This window comes from Xiphophorus hellerii, chromosome 9 (genome assembly GCF_003331165.1).
Source record: "Xiphophorus hellerii strain 12219 chromosome 9, Xiphophorus_hellerii-4.1, whole genome shotgun sequence".
Lineage (NCBI taxonomy): Eukaryota > Metazoa > Chordata > Actinopteri > Cyprinodontiformes > Poeciliidae > Xiphophorus > Xiphophorus hellerii.
Genome location: NC_045680.1, coordinates 700,907 through 724,302, shown reverse-complemented (window position 1 = coordinate 724,302; position 23,396 = coordinate 700,907). Strand labels below are relative to the sequence as shown.

The window sequence follows — 23,396 nt, the reverse complement described above, 5'->3', positions numbered from 1 at the left end:
TAAAAATAGGTATTGATAAACGGAAGTTTTGAGTTAGTTTCTTATCGTTGCCATCAGAGGAACAGAAAAACACCCCCCTCCTGTGGTGACACTTTGTAACTACAGTATCCTCCCCGCCTCCGCAGCGCGTTTTCTGATTGGCTAGAACACTCTACGGGTGCTCAGTAGGGTCTGAAATGAATAAAATAATTTAAAAAAGCTAAATCGAACATGTTGAATAAGATTTAATTGTAGAGCGTTTCATTTTTTCTTTAAGTGAGTTGTTTGCAGTTATTACTATTGGATTTGATTGTAAATAATTTGTTTTTAGATTAAAGTTTTGCGTTTTGCTCCTCTGTTGTTCTCTCAGTCTAACAAGCAGGTAGCTAGCAGCGGTAGCCTTAGCAGCAGCTGGTAGCTATGGCTGCAGTTATTCTGAGTTTTCCAGCACTGCAAGGTCTGAGGATATTCTCACAGTGAGTACAAAAGCTTACCTGGTTAACTTAGGTTAGAAATTCTCAACATTCCTCCGTTTTAATTGTTAGCTTTTCAGTGTTAGCTTTCGAGTTTGCACGCAGTTTATCCTCTATCTGAGATAAGGATTCAGATGCGCTCTAAAAACCATCATTTACCTTTCAACAGTCACAACTTATTATCTCCTCTAATTGAGTTTGTTTTTCCATCATGAATTAAGATGTAATTAAAACATTTCAAACTGTGAAAACCAGTGGATGAGAGATGAACTGAGCAAGGTTAAATAAAGTTAGCAGAATGCTAAAGTAGCTGCTGCAGTTTGTTTACTTCTGACATCTGGAGGTTTTCTTGCTTAAATGATCTAGTATCTGAGCTAACATCAGATGTTAGATCAGATCTAACATCTTGGCCACATAGATGTGATCTTTTATCATCCTTCATATTCACAGCGATGTAGATTAATAAACTAAACCCAGGATGTTGTTTTCTTTCCTCAGGAAGTTGTCATGGACCAAAAGAGGAGTGAGGTTTGTTTCAGGAGGTGAGAGAACAATCACATGGTTTAATTCCTGGACCATAAAAGTGATGTATAATCATCACTATGAATATGATTACAGGTTAGCTTATAGCGTCTATGTTATATGGCTTCTAATTTCTAAAAACAGAAATCTCCTTGGCTGACCTCCATGTGTAATCATAATGTTTAACTTCACTTGTCATGTTACAGCCACCAACTTCAGTGTATTTTGTTAGGATTCAATGTGACTGACCAAAGTGCATAATTGTGAGGTGAAAGTAAAACATGTTTTTATTCAGTATCCCTGAGTCAATACTTCGTAGAACCATCTTTTTGAGGCACGTCTCTATCAGCACATCTAGGGACTCATTTGTTTTTGCAAAATGGTGCTGTTATAGTACTTAATTACATTTAGGTTTGGACTTTGACTAGGCCATACCTATGTTTTGATTTAAACAACTCCTTTGAAGCTCCAAATGTATCTAAGACTTTCTGTCTTGAAGCTATCCTCTGGTCACTAGGCTTACGTTGATTTAGGAGAGGCATAGTTAAGATGGAGAGTTACAAACTATTTTGGTTGATATTTGTAAAAATAAAACCATGTGTAATTTTTCTTCTACTTCACAGTTATGCACTATACTTTGTGTTAGTCTGTCACATCAAATCCTAATAAAAATACAAAGCAGTTCATGTTTGTATTGTCAAATTTTAAGAAAATTAAAGGGTATGAATATTTCTGCAATGTAAAACTTCTGTCCTGATTCTCACTTTGTATGTTTTTAATTTTTCAAGTTTGTCCCCAAATAATAATTTAGTATTTTTTTATTCTCATTTTGACATTGTGGCATTAATGAAACTTTATGGCATTACAGTGTATTCTTATGAATCACTAAATCCTGAAAATATGCAGAGAGGTCTATACATTCATAACGAAAAAACCTAATACCTTCATGATAAACAAAATAAATGTGTGCTTATAAGGATTCCAGATAAATAGGGATTATTTTTCTTGAACATCTGCAGAGGTGGGAAGAATCGAAAAGGTTCTGATCGCCAACCGAGGAGAGATTGCGTGCCGTGTAATGCGAACGGCTAAAAAGATGGGCGTCCGCTCTGTGGCGGTGTACAGCGACGCAGACAGACACTCCATGCACGTTGCCATGGTGATAGATCAGATATATTCTCATAATACTCTCGTTTTTTAAAATTATTTTCTCCATCAGGTCTTAACTTTGTTTATTGCAGGCGGATGAAGCGTACCACATCGGGCCGCCTCCTTCCCAACAAAGTTACCTCTCCATGGAGAAAGTTCTGGAAGTGGCCAAAAGATCCGGATCACATGTGAGTAACGCTTCTTAATTAAGATATTTATTCTTCATGTATATTTTGTAACTTAAGGTTACATCGTTCACACAGCAAGCCTTGATACTCAATTTCGTTTTTCCGCCCGAAATCAGACTTCTGTGTTAACGGTTTAGGCCCCCAAAGCAACCCGCATGCGCAGAAGAACATTGACGTCACACGTCAGTGCTCTGTTTACGGAAGTAATAATGAATTCCGCCGTTTATGGATCGATTTTTAAAAAGTTTGTTCATCAAAGGTAGCCGACAGTATTGTTATAAAATCATAACAAGACGAAGTAAGCTAATAAAAGTAAAGCAGAATTAATAGCAACGGCTTTTTGTGGAGAATTGACAAAACATTCTGTAGGGAAGTTTGTTCGGAGTGGCGGGACTGGGATGTGATGGGACGCCCTTCACTGTCCCGGAGTTAAGATCAGATCATTTCTTCTTTCATAATTTCATAATTAGAAATTTTAGCCATTGTTTTCGTCCTGATTTACGGCTTCTAGCTTCTTCTGGTGCCGAATTATGACGGTTGTCTCACGTCAATGACGTAAAAACCGAATAAAATGCGACATCATCGATTAGACTGCAGACTCTTTGAAAGCAATCGGATGCATCTGATTTAGTACCACATACGGAAGTGACACACATCGGATTTATTTGGGCTGTGAAAAGATCGGAATACAGAAATTTTACTCAAATAAAATTGGCGATACTTCATAATAAAATTACTCAAGGAAAAGTAAAGTAGACCGTAGTAAAATATACCCCAACGGTATTTTTCACCCAAAAATTACTCAAGTAAATGTGACAAATTACTACCAAACTCTGGATATAAGTCACATTTGGGCAAAATCCCCCAAAAAGCAGATTTGGTTTGCATTTGCCAAAATAGGTTGTGTTTGTGTTTCCAGGCGGTCCATCCAGGCTACGGCTTTCTGTCTGAAAACACAGAGTTTGCTGAGGCCTGTAAACAGGAAGGAATCATCTTCATCGGACCTCCATCCTCTGCCATCCGAGACATGGGCATCAAGAGGTGACCCACCTCCGCTGGGGTTTTATTTGGAAATATTTAAACAGCCTGAGAAAAATGTACTTATTTTCATTCACAGCACATCCAAACACATCATGTCTGCCGCTGGGGTGCCAATCATAGGTGGTTACCATGGAGAGGACCAATCAAATGAGAGACTGCAAGCTGAGGCTTCCCGGATCGGGTTTCCGGTTATGATCAAGGCAGTCCGTGGAGGAGGAGGGAAAGTAAGAGGAACCGTTAACTAAAGGGAACTTCGTAATTTTAGCTATTGCCACTATAAAACAACCTGCAATATTTTAGGGAATGCGAATCGCTCGGTCCGACGCCGACTTCCTGGAACAGCTGGAGTCGGCGAGGCGGGAAGCCAGGAAGTCCTTCAACGACGACGTGATGCTGGTGGAGAAGTTTGTTGAAGATCCCAGGTAGGAAAAGCTCACTGTTTGGTATTAACTTCAGGTTGGATTGTGTTTCAATGCCTGTTTTTTTTTCTTTTCCTTTATTTATTTCCTGCAGACATGTAGAGGTTCAGGTGTTTGGGGACATGCATGGAAACGCTGTCTACCTGTTTGAGAGGGACTGCAGCGTCCAAAGGAGACATCAGAAGATAATCGAGGAGGCTCCAGGGGTAACGGAACGCTGGGCATCCATTCATTCATTCATTCATTCATTCATTCATTCATTCATTCATTCAGCAGGAAGTAGGAGCAACTTTTCAGGAATAAGTGACTTGTAGATCTTTATTGTGTTTTCAGAAGTTCATGTCATGTTTGGTCATTGTTTATCAGATTTGGATGAAAGCGTCTAGATAGAAAAATGCATTAACAGATTTTAGTCACATTTTGCATTTTGTTTTTATGCAATCTGGAAAAAAATCAGAAATTTAAGTTTTTATTAAAAACCCAAAAGATCTGTAAGAAAAAAAATATTTCTAGGCTTTACTTCCCATTCGTCTTAACTTTAAATTTTTCATCCTTCTTTCTTTAAATTTTTTTCTTATTCCTTCCCTTTTCTCCTTTTCTCCTTCCTTTCCCTTTCTGTCCTTCTTTCCTATTTTCTTTCCATCCTTCCGTTTCCTTTAACTTTCCCTTCCCTCCTTCCCTCTTTTGTCCCTCCCTCCCTCCAGACATTGAGTCTAAGTGTGTTTCAATTCTGATCCTCATGTTTCTTTTGTTTTGTTTCTGAATCTCCTCCCAGCCTGGAATCGGTCCTGATGTTCGGAGGAAACTGGGAGAAGCCGCCGTCAGAGCAGCCAAGGCTGTGAACTACGTGGGAGCAGGTCAGGCTGCAGCGACCTTTGACCTCTTTGCTGGCGTGGAACACATCACAGTAACGGATGCTGTTCATCGTCTTGCAGGCACGGTGGAGTTCATAATGGACGCCCAGCACGACTTCTACTTCATGGAGATGAACACCCGGCTGCAGGTGGAGCATCCAGTCAGTGAGATGATCACAGGAACCGACCTGGTGGAGTGGCAGCTCCGGGTGAGACAGAACCACCAAACCCAGACTCTGTTTACCATCAGAACCGCAGGGAAGTCCCACCACCTTCTTCAAATCTAACAAAGTTGATGTCAAATGGTTGTGCTACATTTGTGCCGCTATCTTTTTAAAGATATTAAAAAAGTTTCCAGAGGTCAACCTCTACCCCCCACTCATATTTACAAAATTAAACAAATCTTGTGTCAACCAACTCTGCTATGTTTGTGTAGCAAACAGTTTTTGTTTGTGCTGCTTTTGCTTTGATGAAACCTTTTTATTAATATCTTTAAAATGATAGCGGCGCAAACAACATTTTTTTTACTGCTTTTACTTACTTATTGACACCAATTTTGTTAGATTTGAGTAATGATGGAGGCTGTTTGACCTTTCAAACTTTCATTAATATCTTCAAAGGAAAGCATAAATGTCAAACGTTTGCTGCACGAACGTTTGACTCCAATTTTGTCTGATTTGAAGATGAAGGGTCGGCAACTTCACTCAGGTCTTATCAGACGATAATATATGATTTTATTGAAACATTTCCTCCAGGTGGCAGCGGGGGAGCGGCTGCCTCTCCTCCAGGAGGACATTACTTTAAACGGCCACTCCTTTGAAGCCCGAATCTACGCCGAGGACCCAAACAACGACTTCCTGCCTGGAGCGGGGCCCCTGCTGCACCTGTCCACGCCTGCAGCAGACCTGCACACCCGCATAGAAACCGGCGTCAGAGAAGGTATTAACACAGGATTAATGATCGATTAGTGGTTTATTAGATTACAATTATTTCCAATAATTTCTGTTTAGTTTCTGTTAGTGTTGTAGTTTGGCCGCCATCCAGCAGAGGGCGCTGTTGGTCATCCTTAAGCGGAGCCGTTGGTACAGAAATTAAAGATGGCGGCGCTGTTATCAAATGAAAAGGACAAACGGTCCTAAAAGAGTCCGGTGTTGGATGCAAAATGCACTTTATGCGGTTCTGTTTCGAAATATAAACACAAAACAAGTTCCTGAAGTTTCACCAAATGTTGCGTTTTAGTTACCTGGGAAGTGGAAACTCGAAGGTGGGTTTGACGTCACATCCGAGGTAAAGGCGTTAAGACGTCAGAGTAAAGTTACTCATATTACTCCATCTTTTCTGGCGTTTCAAAAAGCGGCTGTGCAGTACATTGTAAACATCTCATTCCAACAACAAGAGAGCTGTTATATATTTATATATGATTATATCATGACAGAAAAGCAGAGGAAAAATTATAACATGAAAAAAAATAAACATGGCGCTGATAACCACAGTTGATTTTGAGGGCTGTCATGAATTAATGCCGCAAAGTTTTAATATTAATTCAGGAGGAATGCAATTAATCAAGTTTAGATGAACTCATTAGTCAATAACTTGCTTCCCAGTAGGCAGTGAAGAGCCTGACTTGTTTTTTATGAACTTGTGCAGAAAACCTGAAGCTCTCCTGTTGCTTTGGTTCCAGGTGATGAGGTTTCTGCTCACTATGACCCGATGATCGCCAAGCTTGTCGTTTGGGGAGAAGACCGACCTGCTGCCCTGAAGAAACTGAGATATTGTTTACGACAATATAACGTAAGATACTGTTTACTTATTTACACAGCGACAATATACAACATCTCATTAACATTTCAACATGAGATGCATGATACAGGTTATAGCAAAAAATGCTAATTTCCACCTGCAGTTCCTGGACAGGTTGATATAACCATGATTTAACAGACCATGGATTGGTGAAAATGAGTTTAGTAATTAATTACATTCATGTCTGATAATGAATTATTCAGATCTCATTACAGCCGAACAAACTAATCTACAAACCAATAGATAATTCATAAAACAGTTTTTTTTGACTTCAACAGAACAAATCTACATATTTAACAGTCACATTTTTGCCAAATGTCCAAAAATTTTATAATTACACTGCAAAAACGAAATTGTACCAACTATTGCTTGGTTGAGTTTCTAATGTGTACTGACATATACATGTTAGTACACTTTTAAAAGAAGACAAAACTAACTTACAAGCAGGAGCTTGTTTTGGGTGAATAATTGCTTAAATTAGATTTTTAAAACGTACTAGTTCCACTGGCAGATTATCTGATATATAAAATGGGAAAAATTTCATTTTGTAAGTGACAAAATCCTGCAGTTCAACTAATTATTTTTAAAATAAATATTGACTTAAGACAATGATATTTTGCTGAAAAGTTATTTGTAAGTTAGTTTTGTCTTATTTCAAGTGAACTAAGAAATTTGCACTGAAACACTAGACAAAAATGCTTGGTAAGATTTTGTTTTTACAGTATAGAACATCTTACAAAGTCATTTAGCAAACTATTCAAATGACTCCTTTCAATAAAATAGGACAGTTTTATTAATAAAACTGCTGCACTCGCCTCCAGAGGGCGCCCTTGTGACTCTAGTTATGTTATCTGATCTCAAAGAGACTAATTTTCTTAAAGGTGGAGAAACAACATCATGGAGAATTTTATAAGCTAAACAAATGTGCGCATACAAAATCAGGTTTTCAAAATGTAAAAAATCATATTTCGAAAGAATGTGACAGTGATGTTGTTGTCTATCATCTCTGTTGCTCGTTGTGTTGTCAGATTGTAGGTCTGAACACCAACATAGACTTCCTGCTGAGCCTCTCTGGCCACCCCGAGTTCGAGGCCGGACGCGTGAGCACCAGCTTCATCCCTCAGCACTACGCTGACCTCTTCCCCGCTCCCACAGCGCCGTCCGGGGAGACGCTCTGCCAGGCCGCCCTGGGCCTGCTGCTGCAGGAGCAGAAACACACCCAGGCCTTCACCCAGGCCTCCACAGGTCAGCAGGATACGGAGGGCGTTTCTGCAAAAACAGGCAGAGAAGATAATGTTTTCTGATGTTTTTATTTTAGATCCCTTCTCACCATTTGGCTGCAGCAGTGGTTGGAGGAACAACATTCAGTTTAACAGAAATATGAGGCTGCAGCTGGGAGACAAAAGTGAGTAACAAACATGCAGTTTTCTACTATCAGAGGTTGTTTTACGGCATCTTTCACAAAATTTTGCCAAGTATTTTGGTCAAGATTCTTTAACAATTATCTTAGTACACTTGAAATCAGACAAAACTAACCTACAAGTAACTTTTCAACAAGACATATGAGTTTCTTTTAGGTAAATAATTCTTTAATATTGATGAAAAATACTAATTATAAGTGAATTAGTACTTTTTCACCAACATTAAGGAATTATTTTCTTGAAATAAGCTCATATGTCTTGTTGAAAAGTTACTTGTAGGTTAGTTTTGTCTGATTTCAAGTGCACTATAATATTTCTACCAGAATTAGACCAAAATACTTAAGAAAAAGTAAAATGAATGTTAAAATCAGCTGATTGCATGTTTCCCAGCTGTTCTGTGGGATTCTTTTGGTATTTATTTTGTCTTTTTCTGTTTAGTTTTGAACGAGCATTAGAACGTTCATCCATTCTTCAGACATTCTTAAAAATGCTGCGTTGTGCTGAACATGATTCCTGTTCAGACCAGAGTTTAAGTTGTTTCCTTTTCTTGTTTATTTCTAGAGGTTGATGTTGTTGTGACATATAACTCGGATGGAAGCTACAGAATGCAGGTAAGCTGCAAAGTCTCTGCTTTTTATAATTTGTGATTAGAAATCAGTGTAAAACCTATTTATTGCTCGCCGTCCCTGTTGATGCCTTAAAACAGATTAAACTTGTGGTGTTTTATCATAATCTGAGAGGTTTGTCTGAGATTTGTTATATTCCTCCACTGTTTGTTACATTTTATCATTGAACTAAAAAAAAGATTAAAGGAAATAAAGTTGTTTATGATCTTTTACAAATAAAAATGTGAATAATCATGTCAGGAAATCAGCATCTCTGCTTGTCTAAGAGTGACTTGTTTGTTTAGTGAATAAAAGTTATTTAACTAACAAATCCAGGCTTGTTTTAATTGCCATGTAAGTTAAAGACATTTAACAAAGTATCTTTTTTATAAGCTTCTTGTTTTAGGAGAAACATTATGAAATGAGGACTTAATTCCTATTTTTAGTGGTGAGATTATTCAACAAGTAGCGAATTAGTAACGTAATAACTTCTACGCTCATTCTGTTCTCTGATAATGAAGAAAAATAACTAAATGAAATAACTCTTTACATGAATGTCAACAGTTTTAATATTTTAGCATTGAAATAGATTTTTAAAAGGAAACGGTAGAAATAAACTTAGAAATAGAGCTTTGTCTGTCCTTTATGTTCGGTTGTGAAGTAAAAATTGTTGTATTGTTTCTCTTAACAGTTTTATTTAATACTTTTACTCATTTAACCACATTAGTATTGCTCAATCTGTTAGAGTATGTAGGCCAGAGTTTCTGTAGAACCAGTCAGAGGGGTCCCTGCAGCGATTGCTGATGGCGACAACGCCTCACCATACATACCACAGCAAGGTCCAGTATGTGTTTACAGATAGTTTAGGTAATTATAGTGTGATGGAATAAGTCCTGAGGCTCAACAAGTTTCTCTATAGAATGTCACCAGCTCAGAGTTTTGAGACATTTATTCTGACAATGTTTTTGTTATGCAAAATTGTTCCATTAGCAAACCTGATTCTTGGAAACTCACATATTTGAACAAGAAGATGTTTATCATCCAGCTGACCCACCCTATGGATACGTGGCCTGCATGAAAATTGTTCAACTGAAACTGGAACGACCACATTGTGTCATGACTTCTATATATTGTGAGGCTTTGCAGCTGCAAGTCAGACCTCAGAGCAGCTGCTGCTGTGTTGTTCTCCGTCTGCAGACCAAATAAAGCTTTGCTCTTTGCCATTTGCCAGAGTCTCAGCCTGACCTGTTGTCACACAGATTTCGTCCACACTGTGCTCTAATATATGTGATGGGTAATATTATTTTTATACGTATTTAAACAAAATAGTCAGCCAGAGACATTTTTAAAGTAAAAACCTTTAAATCAGCCATCGTAAACTTAGAGAACTGGACATTTATGTTTTGGAAAAGTTTGGGATTCTGAGTGGGAAATTTGTAGAAAAGTGTTTTTCTTCTAATTGTGCGTACCGTTAAAAAAATACGACTTATAGATGTACATTTAATGTGAACTCGGTCTGTGTGTTGAGTGAACCTGTGGGTTCTTGCTTCAGGTTGGAGAAGCGCTGTACCATGTGACCGGCGCCGTGGTGCTGGAGGGCGGAGCTTCGTTCCTCCACTGCTCAGTGAGCGGAGTGAAGTCCCGACCCAAACTGGTGATTCTGGACGACACGGTTCACCTGTTCTCCACGGTACGATCCAAACCAGGGCTGCAAATAACTGTTGTCTTAGTAATCAATTAATCTATTGATCATTCTGATGATTAATCAGTTAATCGGATGAAAAAAGACACATTCTGCAGAATTTTCATTTAACTTAAGCATATTTTATACAATGTTTAAATGCATAAAAATGCTAATAAATAATTTAATTCTTTTTTTTTCTTGATCATTTGTAGCAAATAATTCAACTGCAGCAAAAAACAAAATACTTCTAACATCAACATTTGAAAAACTCAGCCTCTCTGCTTGACTTAACGTCAGTACAGTGTAGAGCTGATCTGTTTATTTTTTTGGATTAATCTATTAATAATTGCATATCAAAAGATGCTTGATAGATTGTTTTCTTTACATAAATGGAACCAGATTAAGCTGAAGCTGCCACTTCAGAAGTGAGATTTTTTTTAATCGCAAATGTAAAATGTATATATTTTTTGTACAGTTTTGATTTAATTACTGCTCCGAGGGTGTTGGTCTTTCAGCAAATGACCGTTTTATGAGTCTGTACGCTCTAGTTAATAATTAATCGATTGCTAAATTAGTTTGAGAATATTTAAATAATCAATTAATCACGATTATTCTGATTTATTCCAAATTTTTTGATATCAGGACCAACAAAATCAGAAATTCTGTTAGAAATTGTAAAACAAGCCCAAACACTTTAAATATTGAAATATTATTAATCGATTACTAATATTTCGATATTTGAAAGATCAATTAATCATTTCAACCGTACTCCAAACACTGCTTGCTGTTCAGAGCTAAAACACAAGATAAGATGGAAATTGACTGTTTCATTCATTCAGATTTTAGTTTTAAAAGCTTGTTGCTATTGGTTACATTTTAATCTTTTGTTTATTGGTTCGTTCTCCTGGTTTGTTGAAATCAGAACCTACAAAATCAGAAGAAATTCTGTTGGAACTTGTAGAAATTCAAGTGTAAACACATAAAGTACTGAAATAATCTGAGACGGTAATTAAGGCTGAAGCTGATTGGATCGTCTAATCTTACAGGAAGGAAGCGCTCAGGTTTCTGTGCCTGTGCCAAAGTACCTGGCCGGTGTGAGCGGGTCGGGCCCACAGGGCGGCGCTGTGGCCCCCATGACGGGAACCATAGAGAAGGTCAGCGTGACGCAACATGGCGCTAGTTGTTGTTTTCCATACGTACTGACTGTCGAACCCCTGGCAGAACATCTGGCTGATTTTCTGCTTGAAATCCTGAAAAATGCTTGAATTTTAATTAGGAAAGTTTCTGATTTCTGTATGAAGTCCTTGACAGAGCTTGATATGTGAACTGCACAGTTTGGTATTAAAGTTCAATCTAATGTTGGGTTAAAAGCCTAAGTTTAGAAAACATTAATCACACTGAAACCACCTAAAAAAAAAAACAACTCAATTCTGTTTTTTTATTAGATGCTTGAAAAATCTGAAAACATAAATAAAATATTCTAAAAAAGATTTCTTGCATTGTTTTCTGGCATTTAGCAAATCAAAATAACTCTGATAAATTTAGTTGAAATAAAACAGTAGAAGTTTAGTGTAGATAGTTTTTTTTCTCACTGCCTGAAGTTAAATATGACTAAACCTCTTTGTTTTATTTCAGTTAAAATTACAAAAAAAAAATATATTTGTGTGTCAGAAAACTTAGCAAGAGCAAATTTTACAGATTTTTTTGTAACTTTCTTTGTACGTTGTGTTTTAACACCATTACTTTGGATCGTTTCAATGTAGTTAACATTTACTATTCCCAATAGTAGATTTTATAGATTTTATACCTAGCAACCCCAGCCAGGTCCAGCCCCGTTACCTAGCAACCCAAACGGAACCCTGCAGGTTTGGTCAACCTTTCTAACCGCTCTACAATGGCTGCTGGAAAAAATTAATAAGCATGTTCTGTAGACCCATCCTAACCTGGTGAAGGAAGAATTAATATGGCTCCTCTAAGGCTGTGGTATCAGAAAAGTCTGTTTTTAAAATGTAAAAGCAGTGAAACAGCAGATTTTGAGTTCTGGCTGCTCTTATTTGAACTACAACTCAGTAGAGTTTTTGCCCTTCTCTTTATTATTTTTCATTTATTTGAATCTCTGAGTTTATTAATGTTTACCTGGGGCACCGAGGCGGCCGCAGAGGTCTGGAATTACATTTCAGTCTCTCAGACGTGTTGACCTACTTCCTGTTTGTGTCCAGGTGCTGGTGAAGGCTGGAGATAAAGTGACTGCTGGAGACCCGCTCATGGTCATGATCGCCATGAAGATGGAGGTGATCGACCTGCACACACACACACACCCCCACGCACACACACGCCTGTTAACACAATGCTTCTCTAAGTGGTGCCACCAGGGGGCGCTGTGGCGGCTTTAGAAAGTTGGCGGGAAGATGGGGAAAAAATGCAAAAACAAAATGAAGGAATTCATTCTAACTTTTTTAATTTCAGTTTTCTGTTATTCAGGCTTTTTGTAAAATAAAATATAAGTTAAAATAATTAATTTTAACTTACATTTAAAATAAAAAATAATATCAGACTTTGTAATGCAGCTTTTATGCAAAATGAATTAAATAATTATTTAGTAATGATTAAAAACATTCTAAAAGTTGATGTTTCTTTAGATATTTTGTAGAAGCGTCAGAGGTCAAAGATTAATGTTCTTTGGGAACCTCTGGTTTAGCGTTTGTGTTTGTGACGGTGCTGGTGTTTTCTCTGCAGCACACAATCCGGGCGCCAAAGTCAGGTGTGATTAAGAAGGTTTTCTTCGTGGAGGGATCTCAGGCCAGTCGGCACGCCGCTCTGGTGGAACTGGAGGAGGAAGAAGAGGAGAAAGAGGAAGAGGGGAGCAGCCAGTAAACGTTGAAACCCCCCGGCAGGAAGAAGAGCCGGAGGCAAGCTGAGTGAGAGTCAGAATCTCCTGTCATAGAGCAGCAAAGTTTTTCAGAGTTTCCCTTTTACTCACACGAATGCATCAAAATCTGAACCAGTTTATTTTTCAAGTGAATCATGCGCAGGACCTTCAGGATGCAGTCAGTGTGTTACAAAGCCTCTTTTCTTCAGTCTGGTGTCATTCGTGCTTTTGCTCAATACATAAAAGAGGGAAAGATGTGAAAATAATGTGCAGTTTTTCCAGCAAAAGAAGCACAAAACATGAAAAGTGGCAAACGAAAGAAAAATAGCAGGAAGGCTATTAGAAGTTTCATTAGAAACTGGTGGATTAAATAATTTTCCAACTCTGCTCAAAGTTACCTTTTGTGGAGATAAAAAATAATAATTTTTACAGATGAAATGTGAGCCAATCTCTACGACTTAGCAGGTATTTAAGGTTCTTTGTTACTGAACTTAAAGTTTCCAGAAAAATAAAGGTTTCATTTTGTCTGGAAAATATGATGGAGTATCAGTGCCATGCTAAGAACAAAAAAAATTAAGAAAATAAAGTTGGAATAATACAAGAATAAAATCATATTCTGGGATTAAAGTCTCAAAATATGAGACTTTATGCATATTTCAAATATATGAGAATAAAGTAAAAATAAAACAATAATAAAGTTGTAATATTAAAATAGTTGAAATAATACGAGAATAAAGCCATATTCCGCGAATAAAACCAAATTGATACAAGTTGTTAAATAACTTTATTCTCTTAGTTTTGTGACTTTATTTTGGCAATTTAATTTTTTTATAATTTCTTAGCGTGGCCCTAACACTCCATCATGAGAAAAACCTCAAACTCTAACATTTTTTCTAATCCTGGTGTCAGAAGTTTAGAGTTCGCACCAGAAACACTCCAGAGTGATGTTGTGGGAGGATGTTTTATTTTTGGTTTAAATCAGTCGTTTTGACCCCAGATTGACCCCGTGCTGCTCGATAAGTGGGTCGCTGCTTTCGGCAGACAGATGTTTGTTTCTGTTTCTCTCCGCCAGCGGATGATTATCACACGCAGGACGGTCTGACGGATTTCTCTCTCCTTACCAACGGTGAGGCCTTATTCTCTGTGTTCTGATTATAACTGTTAGTTTTGTCAAATACTGTAATAAAAGATTTCTTTTCTAAATACACCCAGCCACCTGTGATGTTTTATAACAAATGCTCTTTAAAAAGTGTGTATTTATTTCGTTTTTTCAAGGAGGGAACTCTTCACTGGTCATTTAATTGATAGTTTAAAACATTGGATCTCATAGCGGTACGTTCTTATTTCTGATTTTTACAGACAGAAAAAGCAGTAATTAAGTAAAAGTAACTAATAATCTGCTCAGTAACGAGGCTATTTGGGATAAAAACACAGCAGAGGTGAGTTATCACAAACTAAAATTAAGAAACTTTTATCAGAAAATGTCATTGCAGAGTTAAAATCTTACCTTAATTCAATTTCTGTGCTTCCGTTTTGTATTTATTTATGTTTTAAAATACAAATTAAGATTTATTTGGTGTTTCTGTGAACTGCTTTGCACCCATTTGCTGACAGTGTCACAAACACTGCAGGTTTTGGTTTTGTTTCTGTAATTATTACTTCAATACTCATGTTAGTTTAATTTTATATACGCAGCTTTTAACGTTGCCTCAATTTAGAATTTTGTAGGATTATTTATTTTAAATTTTTATCACTTTATATAATTGAGAATCTAATATAAAAACCGACTTGCAGTTTAATTTTGTCATAATTTATTTAATCTTACAACTCGCCCCAAATCATCAGAAAATAATTTAAATCCCTTAAACTTTTGCTTTTCTGCACAAATTTTAGTTGCTTTTATTTCACCAACACTAAGCAGTAAAAATAAAACCTGGAAACTTCCTGATACGTTGCTTCCTTGAACCGTTTTTTTTTTTTTTGCAGTATTTTAAATCTATAAATCTTGTCTACTAACTTTGCAAATCCAGAATATGAATTGTTTGACCTTTCTTGTGTAATAGTATTTTATGTAATAATAATTTTGTCAAAATAACATATTTAATGACAAAATTGCAGACAGAACTTAGAAACGACAATAAAAACATTGATATCTGCTGTATTATTACAACACCAACACTGTATATAATCAATTTTATATTTAGTAAATTATTTGTATTTATTTCCAGTTTTCATAAATTGACATTTAAATTATTATTCATTATGTTACACTGTTGACTCAAAAGAGCAATTTTCATTATGTTATTTATAAATGTAATTATTTTCCTTCATCTTCACACATACAGACTACATTGTGTTTATTAGATAAAATCCCATTAAAATACATTGAATTTTGTAATTATAATATGGTAAAAATGTGAATAAAATCCCACTATTAAGGTACTGTAATGTTGGGTGGAAAACTAAATTGTAAGATAATTAATTAATTTGCTTTTGGATTGGCAATGTGACCTAACTGGTGCATCATGGGATAAAGTTTCACAAAATTAAATATATATATATTTTATGTTTGACAAACACATACTTTCCTGTTTGGCCATGCTAATGTATTTTTCCATTTCCGATAAAATGACATACTTCTTGTGAAAAATCTTTATTTTTGACTGAAAATAACTGCAGAAACTCCCCAAACAAAACCTTGAAGACGTTGTCTAACGGTAGAAATGAGGCCACACCTGCAGGAGAACTGGAGTCTCCTGTGAAGCATGGCAGTGAATGTTAAAATGTTAGCCAAAAGCTCTTCCAAGCACTTGCAAGATTGCAGTTTAAATTCAATTCTGCACAAAGCTGGGACAGCGGCCAGACATTATCTTGTGCCTTGCCATCATCCGTTTCCATAAACGACATTGAGACTGTTGTGGATCAGTGGCTCTCATTCTCCTGACTCCGTTACAAAAACGTAGCCAATTGTCTGTGACCGTCGGCACAAACTCATGCTTACAAAGACCTGAAATAAACTAAAGAAATCTAATCAAAATAAATGACTGAGTATTTTGATAAAAACATTTTCCCCCTTTGTTTCTATGGATTTATTAGTCTTAGTTTTGCATGTTTTTGAACTTTGGGTCTCAGCTTCTTCTAAAAACAATCCAAGCACTTAAAAAAAAACAACATTCAATTGTTTTGTGATAAGATGTTTTTTGGTGGAAAACGAGCCGCTTCAAAAACCTCTTGGTTGTTGAGTCACATTCCACGGGCGGTGCGCCGTTACCAACTGCAGCAGAGTTCCACCCGTTACCTAGCAACCCCAGGAGAGATCAGCACATTTGGTCAGCTGATTTTACTGCGTTGTACAATGGCTGCTGGAAAAGACAAGTGTTTTGTTACTGACTTACCATAAAGAAACCACTTTCTGCATTCTTGTTGGTTGTGCAGGAGGCTCCACTTCTGCTTTCCAAAGATGTACGATGGTACAGTTGCACATCTGTTTGTAGCCATTTTCAGGTGTGAGTGTAAACATTGAGTATAGGGTTGTGGCCAGCAGCAGCTTAAGTGGATTTAGAGAGGCAAGAGACCCGAATAATACAAGGGTGTTTATAGATAGAAAGGAAAAAAAGAGTACATTTCCCCCAAAAAACTTATACATTTTGAGATTCAAAATTTCTGAAAATTCTGCAAAAAACAAGGACATTTCTGAGCTCCAAGAGTCAAACATTTTTTAGAAAAAGAAAATCTGAAATTTCAAGATTAATGTCAAAAATTTTAAAGTTTTTTTTTAATGCTAGAAAAAACTCAAGCTTTTAGAATAATAAAAATTTTCTAGAAAATCTTGTTTTAAATTTTGTTTCAAAATTCAAAATTGTCTAACTTTTAGAAATTTCTGAAAATTTTCAATTTTGAAACTTTCTCAGAAATGTCCTTGTTTCTTCTAGAAAAATTTTGAGATTAATCTACAAAATTTCAGATTTTTTAATATACTTTTTTGGGTTTGGCAGGAATGTACTCCCTTTTTTCTTTCTATCTGTGATGTCCGTCATATGCCATCGTACGAAACGACTATTTCTGAAAGAAGCTCAAAACAGTCTCAACTCACCAGACTAAAATCTCATTATCTAAGAATAATTTTGTGCAAAAATGTAATGAACATAGTTTAATTAGATTATTTAAGCTCTCAATGAAGCATTTTTGAATTTCAATTTTGTAAGAGTAATAGGTCACCTACGTATCATTTTCCCACCTGAAACCTCCAGGCTCATTCCAGCCCAGATGTGAGAAGGAAAGGAGGTCCCAGATGTTGGTGCTGCAGTTCCGTTACGTAAGTCGGCGTAAACTAGAGATTTCACTGACTGTCACATGGGGGGAAACGCAGCAGGCAGCGGATTAAATCCTGGATTTTCAAAGGAAATCTGCCTTTTTAAAAAGAGTTTGTAACATGTCTGCTTTTGCAATAACAGCAAAAAAAATGCTTCAGTAGTTTTACAACATCACATTGACAATAAACCTGAACTGAACCCCATACTTTCATTTATTTTGTTATAACGCCCACATAGGGATCCAATTGGAAAACAAAACAATTTGCTGAATGGGTTGCCTTATAAAGCAAGAATAACAGCATTTGGATCAGTGGAAAACATCCAAACTTGTCCACTAACCAGAGTTAAAGAGAGATGGAGAGATAGAGGCAGGCGGCTGCAGCTGTTCTGCTCCAAATATAGCTGCTGGCACACATCGATTACACCGGGTCATTAGCATTAGCTCCTTCTGCAGCTAACGACTGCATGTTTTCAGTCAAATGCAACATGGCTGAAAGTGGGACATATTCACAAACGTCTCACAGATACTGCAGTTATTTAGACTTTAAGTCTATCATACTTTATAAAACAATCTGAAAGTATAAAAAATATTTGAATTGATTAATTGGATTAAAATTGGCACATTATGCTGATTTTCATTTAACCACTTAGGCCTTTTTTTATACAATATTAGAAATGCATTACAAGATGCAAATAGTTTCTTTTTTTAATAATAAAATTTTTAATTTTAACATCATTCTGTTAGTCCTTGATCATTTGTAGCAAAAATACTCAAACATGAAAACCTCAGACTTCTGGTAAGTTGCAACATGAGGTTGATTGACAGCGTTAAGACCCTCCTCCTGGCTCTGATTGGTTGTTTTTGGTACATTTCTTCAGACAATAATAATGGCTCACTTATTATCTGTCTTAAACCATCAGGACATGGTGAAAGTTTAAGAAATATCACCTTCCTGAGAGATTTTTTTCTTTTTGCCTACATTTGTAAAAAAACAAAAAAGCCATTTTTTAAAAGGTGGTGATAGAGAAAAAAACCCATTTTATATAAAAGCTACATACAGCAGCTGTGGTTTTAATATATTTGTTAAAACTGTCACCATAATAGTATAATATGAGACAGATAATCTGTGAAAGGAATGAACTTCTCCATCTACTCCTTAATCTATTGCTGAAGAAATGCACCGCTCTGGTCAAAAACAACCAACCAGAGCCAGGAGGAGGGTCTTAGCGTTGTCAATCAATCTCTTGTACTGATTGTGCTAATGCGTTTCCTGTAAGAACTTGCATTACACGAAAATCGTTTATTTGTTGTCATCTGTGGCTATAGGAACTAGCGTGAGCATTCACAACAGGCTATGCTAGCTGCAAGGGAAGAAGCTAGTGATTGACAGCACTAACACCCGCCTCCTGGCTCTGATTGGTTGCTTCTATTTAGCACTGGCCCCAGTTTTTTCACAGATTGTCTCTTAACTTACAGTTTCAACAAATATGCAAAAACGTATTTAGCTACAAAGGTTACATGCTGAAGGAGACTGAACACCACACTTTTCATAATTTAGTTTGTAGACAAAAAAGTGAAGTTGGTGCCTCCTGTTCCTTCTTCCTTAACAATGTGAGCTTTTTGTGTGTTGGTTTGTCATTAAATAAATATTTTATTTTACAGACAGGGGGCGTTCACAGGCTGCAGAGAGAGCAGCCAGTGTATGCTCCTCACCGAGCCATAAGTTGGTGTGTGACAGTAGGCGTGTGTGTCCGTGTAAAGTGATCGTGGCAAAGCAGAGAGAGAGAGAAAGAGAGAGAGATGTAGCACTGGGACTCTCCTCTGTCACTTTTACTTGTAATCATCTGTCCGGCGCCATCCACGGCGCAATGGGGGCGTTTTGAAGCGCCTGCTTTATGAGGAGTCGCATTATACGAGTGAGCCACGCAATGCGACCGAGGAGAGCTGCCTCTCGGAGGATATATTGCGGCTTCTGGACTGCTTAGTCGGAGTAGCTTGGTGCTAGCGCGGGGCTAACGTCTTGTGCTGGCTTCTCCGGAGCGTATCCTGTCAAGATGCTGCGGTGGATCCGGCAGCAGCTGGTAAAAAAATGCTTTCTCTGCCGTGTATTAGCGTCGCTTTCCAGCAATACCCCAAATTTAACGCACGCCTCAGCTCTCGGAGAGACGTACGAACTTTATTTGGCTGGATTTTAGCAGGCTAACCTAGCCTTTTTAGCTGTTGTCGAGGTGTTTAAAACATTGTCGTCTTCCGTCAGGTAGACGTTAGCCAGCCGTAACGTCTACCTGACGGAGCTAGCTGGCGGTTGGTGGCTCAGCTGTTTGGAACTAAACAACGGGTCGCGTTCAGGTTTAAACTCAGTTTTAAGTGACAATTTGCTGCAGTTTTAATCCAGCTTGGACCGGTTTCTGTGGAATATGGACCAACTAGATGGCTAACAACGTAAAAGTAGGTAAAGTTACACCGAGTCCTCTCAAACTTTTAATACAGCACTTAAAAACTACGTTTTTATTCCTGTTTTTTTCAAACTAGCTTGAGTTTAGCAGTTGGTTGCACATTAGCTCTCCCTCAGTAGAATATTTTAAAACGTTTGGTTTGTTTGTTTGTTTAACTTTCAAGATAACTTTTAAACGGCCATTGTTGTGTTAGCTGTTAATACACACAATGGCTCAAATTTATTGAGATCAGATATGGATTAAAAACAAACGAAATAGTCTAAAAAAAAAAAAAGCATTAATAATAAAATCTCCCGGTATTTTACCTGTTTGAATGAAAGCCCATTTCCGCGATAAAACAATAGAAATGTCAAATTTCTGCTTCTCAGTTTATGTGAAATATGTAAATAGTTGGGAGCATGACAGAAAATAAAATCCATCTTCAATTAATTTTGTAATTGGCTTTTATACATTTCTTTTAGTGACATGAGGTTACATTCAGGAATTTAACTGAGTAATAATTTATTTTTAAGAAAAACAAAACATTGCAGAAAGTCATTGACTGCAGCATTCACTCCTTCTGGACCAAAATCGTTGACTTTGCAGCAATCTCTCATACTGAGCATGCATGTAGTGACAGTGTAGAGGAAAATCTCCCCTTTAACAGGAAGAAACCCGTAGAAGCACTTTTTATGTTAATGAAAATTAAAAAGTTAAAAGGAGAGAGAGAAACAGTGGATGACACCATTATACTGGTTGATGCTATGTCCTGGGAAGTAAGTAGATTTGGTTGACATTATCAATGTGATTTTTATATTAATAATTAAAAAATCCATATTCAGATCCTCAATAGCAAAAAGGAAGCAGGCTTTGATGAAATGGCTAAGCCAGCAAAATAAAAAACGATTAACCAATAATCACAAACTATCACACTCATTAGAACATAGCAGCTAAATCATTATTACGAGCTACTGCTCATTATGTGTCGACCTGTCACGATATGCAATGTTTCTGGACAATAAATTGTCCCAGACGTTACTGTGATAACTGATAATATTGTTTTTTGTTTGTTTTAGACCATTTTCTAGTAATATAATGGTAATAATGCAAGAACACATTCTCAATGTCAACTAACTTTAAATTCTAATGAACATTTAACACTAGTCCCGAAAAACTTTAAATATCCAAAATAAATAACAAAACAACAAATAAAATTAATTAGAAAGTCTCTGTAAGCAAAAGTTGTCCTTCAAAAAGGGGCTAGTTGAGACCAAAACACCAAACTGTAGACTTTTATTAAACAGTTTTCGTAGAAAGAGAGAAATTATGCAAATGGATATTGATTTTGTTTTAATTTATCATGCGATTAATTGATTTATTGTGACAGGCCTAATCATGTGACTGTTGGCCTAATATATATGAAATGATCTTCCACATATTTGCCTTTGCGTCAATAAATTTGTATAGATTAGCCAAACCAAAAAATGAGGCAGTTTGAATTTAGTTGGATTTTTTAAATTGACAATATTGATAAAAAATAAAAAAATAACCACCCCTGCTGAAATTTTACAGGTGACCCAATTGCAATTGCAGCTACTTTCCTCCTCCAAGTACTTTGAAATTGTTTGCTGATTCCATTGTATTTGGTATGTTAGCAACATTTTGAAATTAGTTTTATGCCAAAACACACAAAGTTTAAATTCATAAAACCTTTAAAAATACTTGAACAAATACTTATGACAAATCAGTGCATGGAGGTGCCATAAATTTATCCTGCTGTGCAGAAAAAACTCGTTTTATTATCTTTGGACCTAAATAGGAACAATTTAGAGTCAGCACACAGCTTCAGTTATTACAGCTGGAAACGTGCAGTGAAGTACTCAGACCTGAACCTTCAAAGACACATAAAGATGGCTACAAATTCAGCCTTCTAGCAGCTGAAAAACATTTCGAGGATCTAGAGAAACTCCTCCATGCGTTTATCTTTAGTCACATTTATTACTGCAACAGTGTCTTCACAGGTCTGTCTAAAAATAATCCTCCAGATGCAGCTGATCCAGAACGCTGCTGCTGGAGTTCTGACTAAATCCAGGAAGTTAGAGCACATCACCCAGTTCTACAGTCCTTCCAGAGAATAAACTTTAAAATACTTCTGTTAGTTTATAAATCACTGAATGGCTTGGCACCACAATACATTAAAGACCTGCTGCTGTTGTCATAGCAACCTTCCAAACCTCTCAGGTCTTCTGGTTCTGGTTATGCTCTTTTTCCCCAGAACCAGAACCGAACATGGAGAAGCAGCATTCAGCTTCTATGCACCACAGATCTGGAACAAACTTCCAAAAAACTACAAAACGCCTGAAACATTGAGTTCCTTTAAATCTAGACTAAAACCCACCGGGTTGGAGCTGCTTTTGGTTCCTAGTAACTGGATCAGTTGATTTTGATGATGGCTTTGACAAAATGTTATGTTGATTACTTGTTTCATAATTGGTTACTGTATTATGGTTTTACAGTGTAAAGCTCTTTGAACTGCTTTGTTGCTGAAATGTGATATAAAAATTAGACTTGAAATGAAAACGCTAATGTCTTTAAAAGTTGGAGCCTGCAAAAGTCAGAAAGGTCTTGAAACTGCTAACTAACAGAGCTGGGCAGAGTACCTAAAAATTATACGTAAGAGTAGCTCTACTTCAAAATATTTGTACTCAAGTAAAATTACAAAGTAGCCAAGAAATTACTCAAGTAAGAGTAAAACGTATTTGGTAAAAAGTCCTCTCAAGCACTGAGTAACTGGTCAAATTAAAAATCATTTAATATTTAAAGATTACACAATCAAACAGAACAAAATATAAAATTAAGTGGAATTTTTGGCATTTTAAAGAACCAAAACAACAATAATTCATATAAGTAACAAAAAATAACAAAACCAGGTAAAATATAATTTTTCCAAATCAGTTTCTTTCATTAAAAAACTTCAACAGAAACTCCAGGGCGTGTGTCTGTGTCTGGTGAATTTTTAGTTAAAACATGTTTTCTTTTCATTCAGTGGGTAGAAAATTCAGAAATTTTACTCAAGAGTAGAGATACTTCATTATAAAATTACTGTAGTAAAAGTAAAAAGTACAGCATAGTAAAAAATACTCCTAAAAGTAAATTCCTTCAAAAGTTACTCAAGTAAATATTTACCAACTCTGCTAACCAGAATAACAAATAAAATGCTGTGATTGAATGGACGACACGGCCGGTACTGTAGTCGCCAACAGGCCCAGACTCGCTGATTACACTTTACTTTATGCTTTAGCTTGTGACTTATTAAAGTCATAAAAGAATAATCTTAAAGTAACCAGAATACTCAGACCAAATTTAGCAGTAGTACTACAGAAATGCATGTTGCCATTTTAAAGTTGCTGCTCTAAGTTGTAGAGCATTGTTGGATACTAGATTTATAAGATTTTGCTTGAGAAATGTTGCAGTTCTGGTTTTAACTAAGCAAGTTTAAACCAGAAGCAAGTTTTAAGTAAGCAAGGTTTTCTTTGTTTTACAGCCTGTATCAAAACAGGCCTTCATTGACTTTTAGTATCCGGTTAATAAATGGAGAGACGGTTGCAGGGTGTGTGAATATGTGAGATAAGTTACTCATGCT

At 36.6% G+C, this 23,396-nt stretch overlaps 2 protein-coding genes across 8 annotated transcripts in view; both read left to right on the top strand.

Annotated features, from left to right (window-relative positions):
- Positions 1 to 41: 41 nt before the first annotated feature.
- mccc1 (methylcrotonyl-CoA carboxylase subunit) lies at positions 42 to 14,211 on the top strand. 2 transcript variants are annotated; one of them, XM_032571885.1, is made up of 20 exons: positions 42 to 255; positions 350 to 455; positions 951 to 994; positions 1,994 to 2,133; positions 2,216 to 2,311; positions 3,231 to 3,352; positions 3,429 to 3,576; positions 3,653 to 3,774; positions 3,866 to 3,977; positions 4,547 to 4,628; positions 4,707 to 4,834; positions 5,381 to 5,564; positions 6,307 to 6,416; positions 7,454 to 7,670; positions 7,744 to 7,830; positions 8,408 to 8,457; positions 10,004 to 10,141; positions 11,182 to 11,289; positions 12,355 to 12,426; positions 12,872 to 14,211. In XM_032571885.1, exons 2-20 carry the CDS (start codon positions 400 to 402, stop codon positions 13,007 to 13,009), a joined length of 2,154 nt encoding a protein of 717 aa, XP_032427776.1. In that variant the 5' UTR covers positions 42 to 255; positions 350 to 399; the 3' UTR covers positions 13,010 to 14,211. The 2 variants fall into 2 exon arrangements, with proteins under 2 accessions (XP_032427776.1, XP_032427775.1); XM_032571884.1 differs by having other exon boundaries at positions 42 to 455.
- A 4,850-nt stretch (positions 14,212 to 19,061) lies between these two features.
- atp11b (ATPase phospholipid transporting 11B) overlaps positions 19,062 to 23,396 on the top strand; it is a 59,682-nt gene continuing 55,347 nt past the window's right edge. For 2 of the 6 annotated variants that reach the window (XR_004340445.1, XM_032571880.1), the window contains exon 1: positions 19,062 to 19,399. Coding sequence is in view for 4 of the 6 variants with exons in the window: in XM_032571880.1 (XP_032427771.1) it covers positions 19,373 to 19,399 (27 nt within the window). In the remaining 2 variants the exon portion in view is untranslated. The remainder of the gene's footprint in view (positions 19,400 to 23,396) is intronic. The other 4 variants (XR_004340446.1, XM_032571877.1, XM_032571878.1 and 1 more) reach the window with 2 other exon arrangements.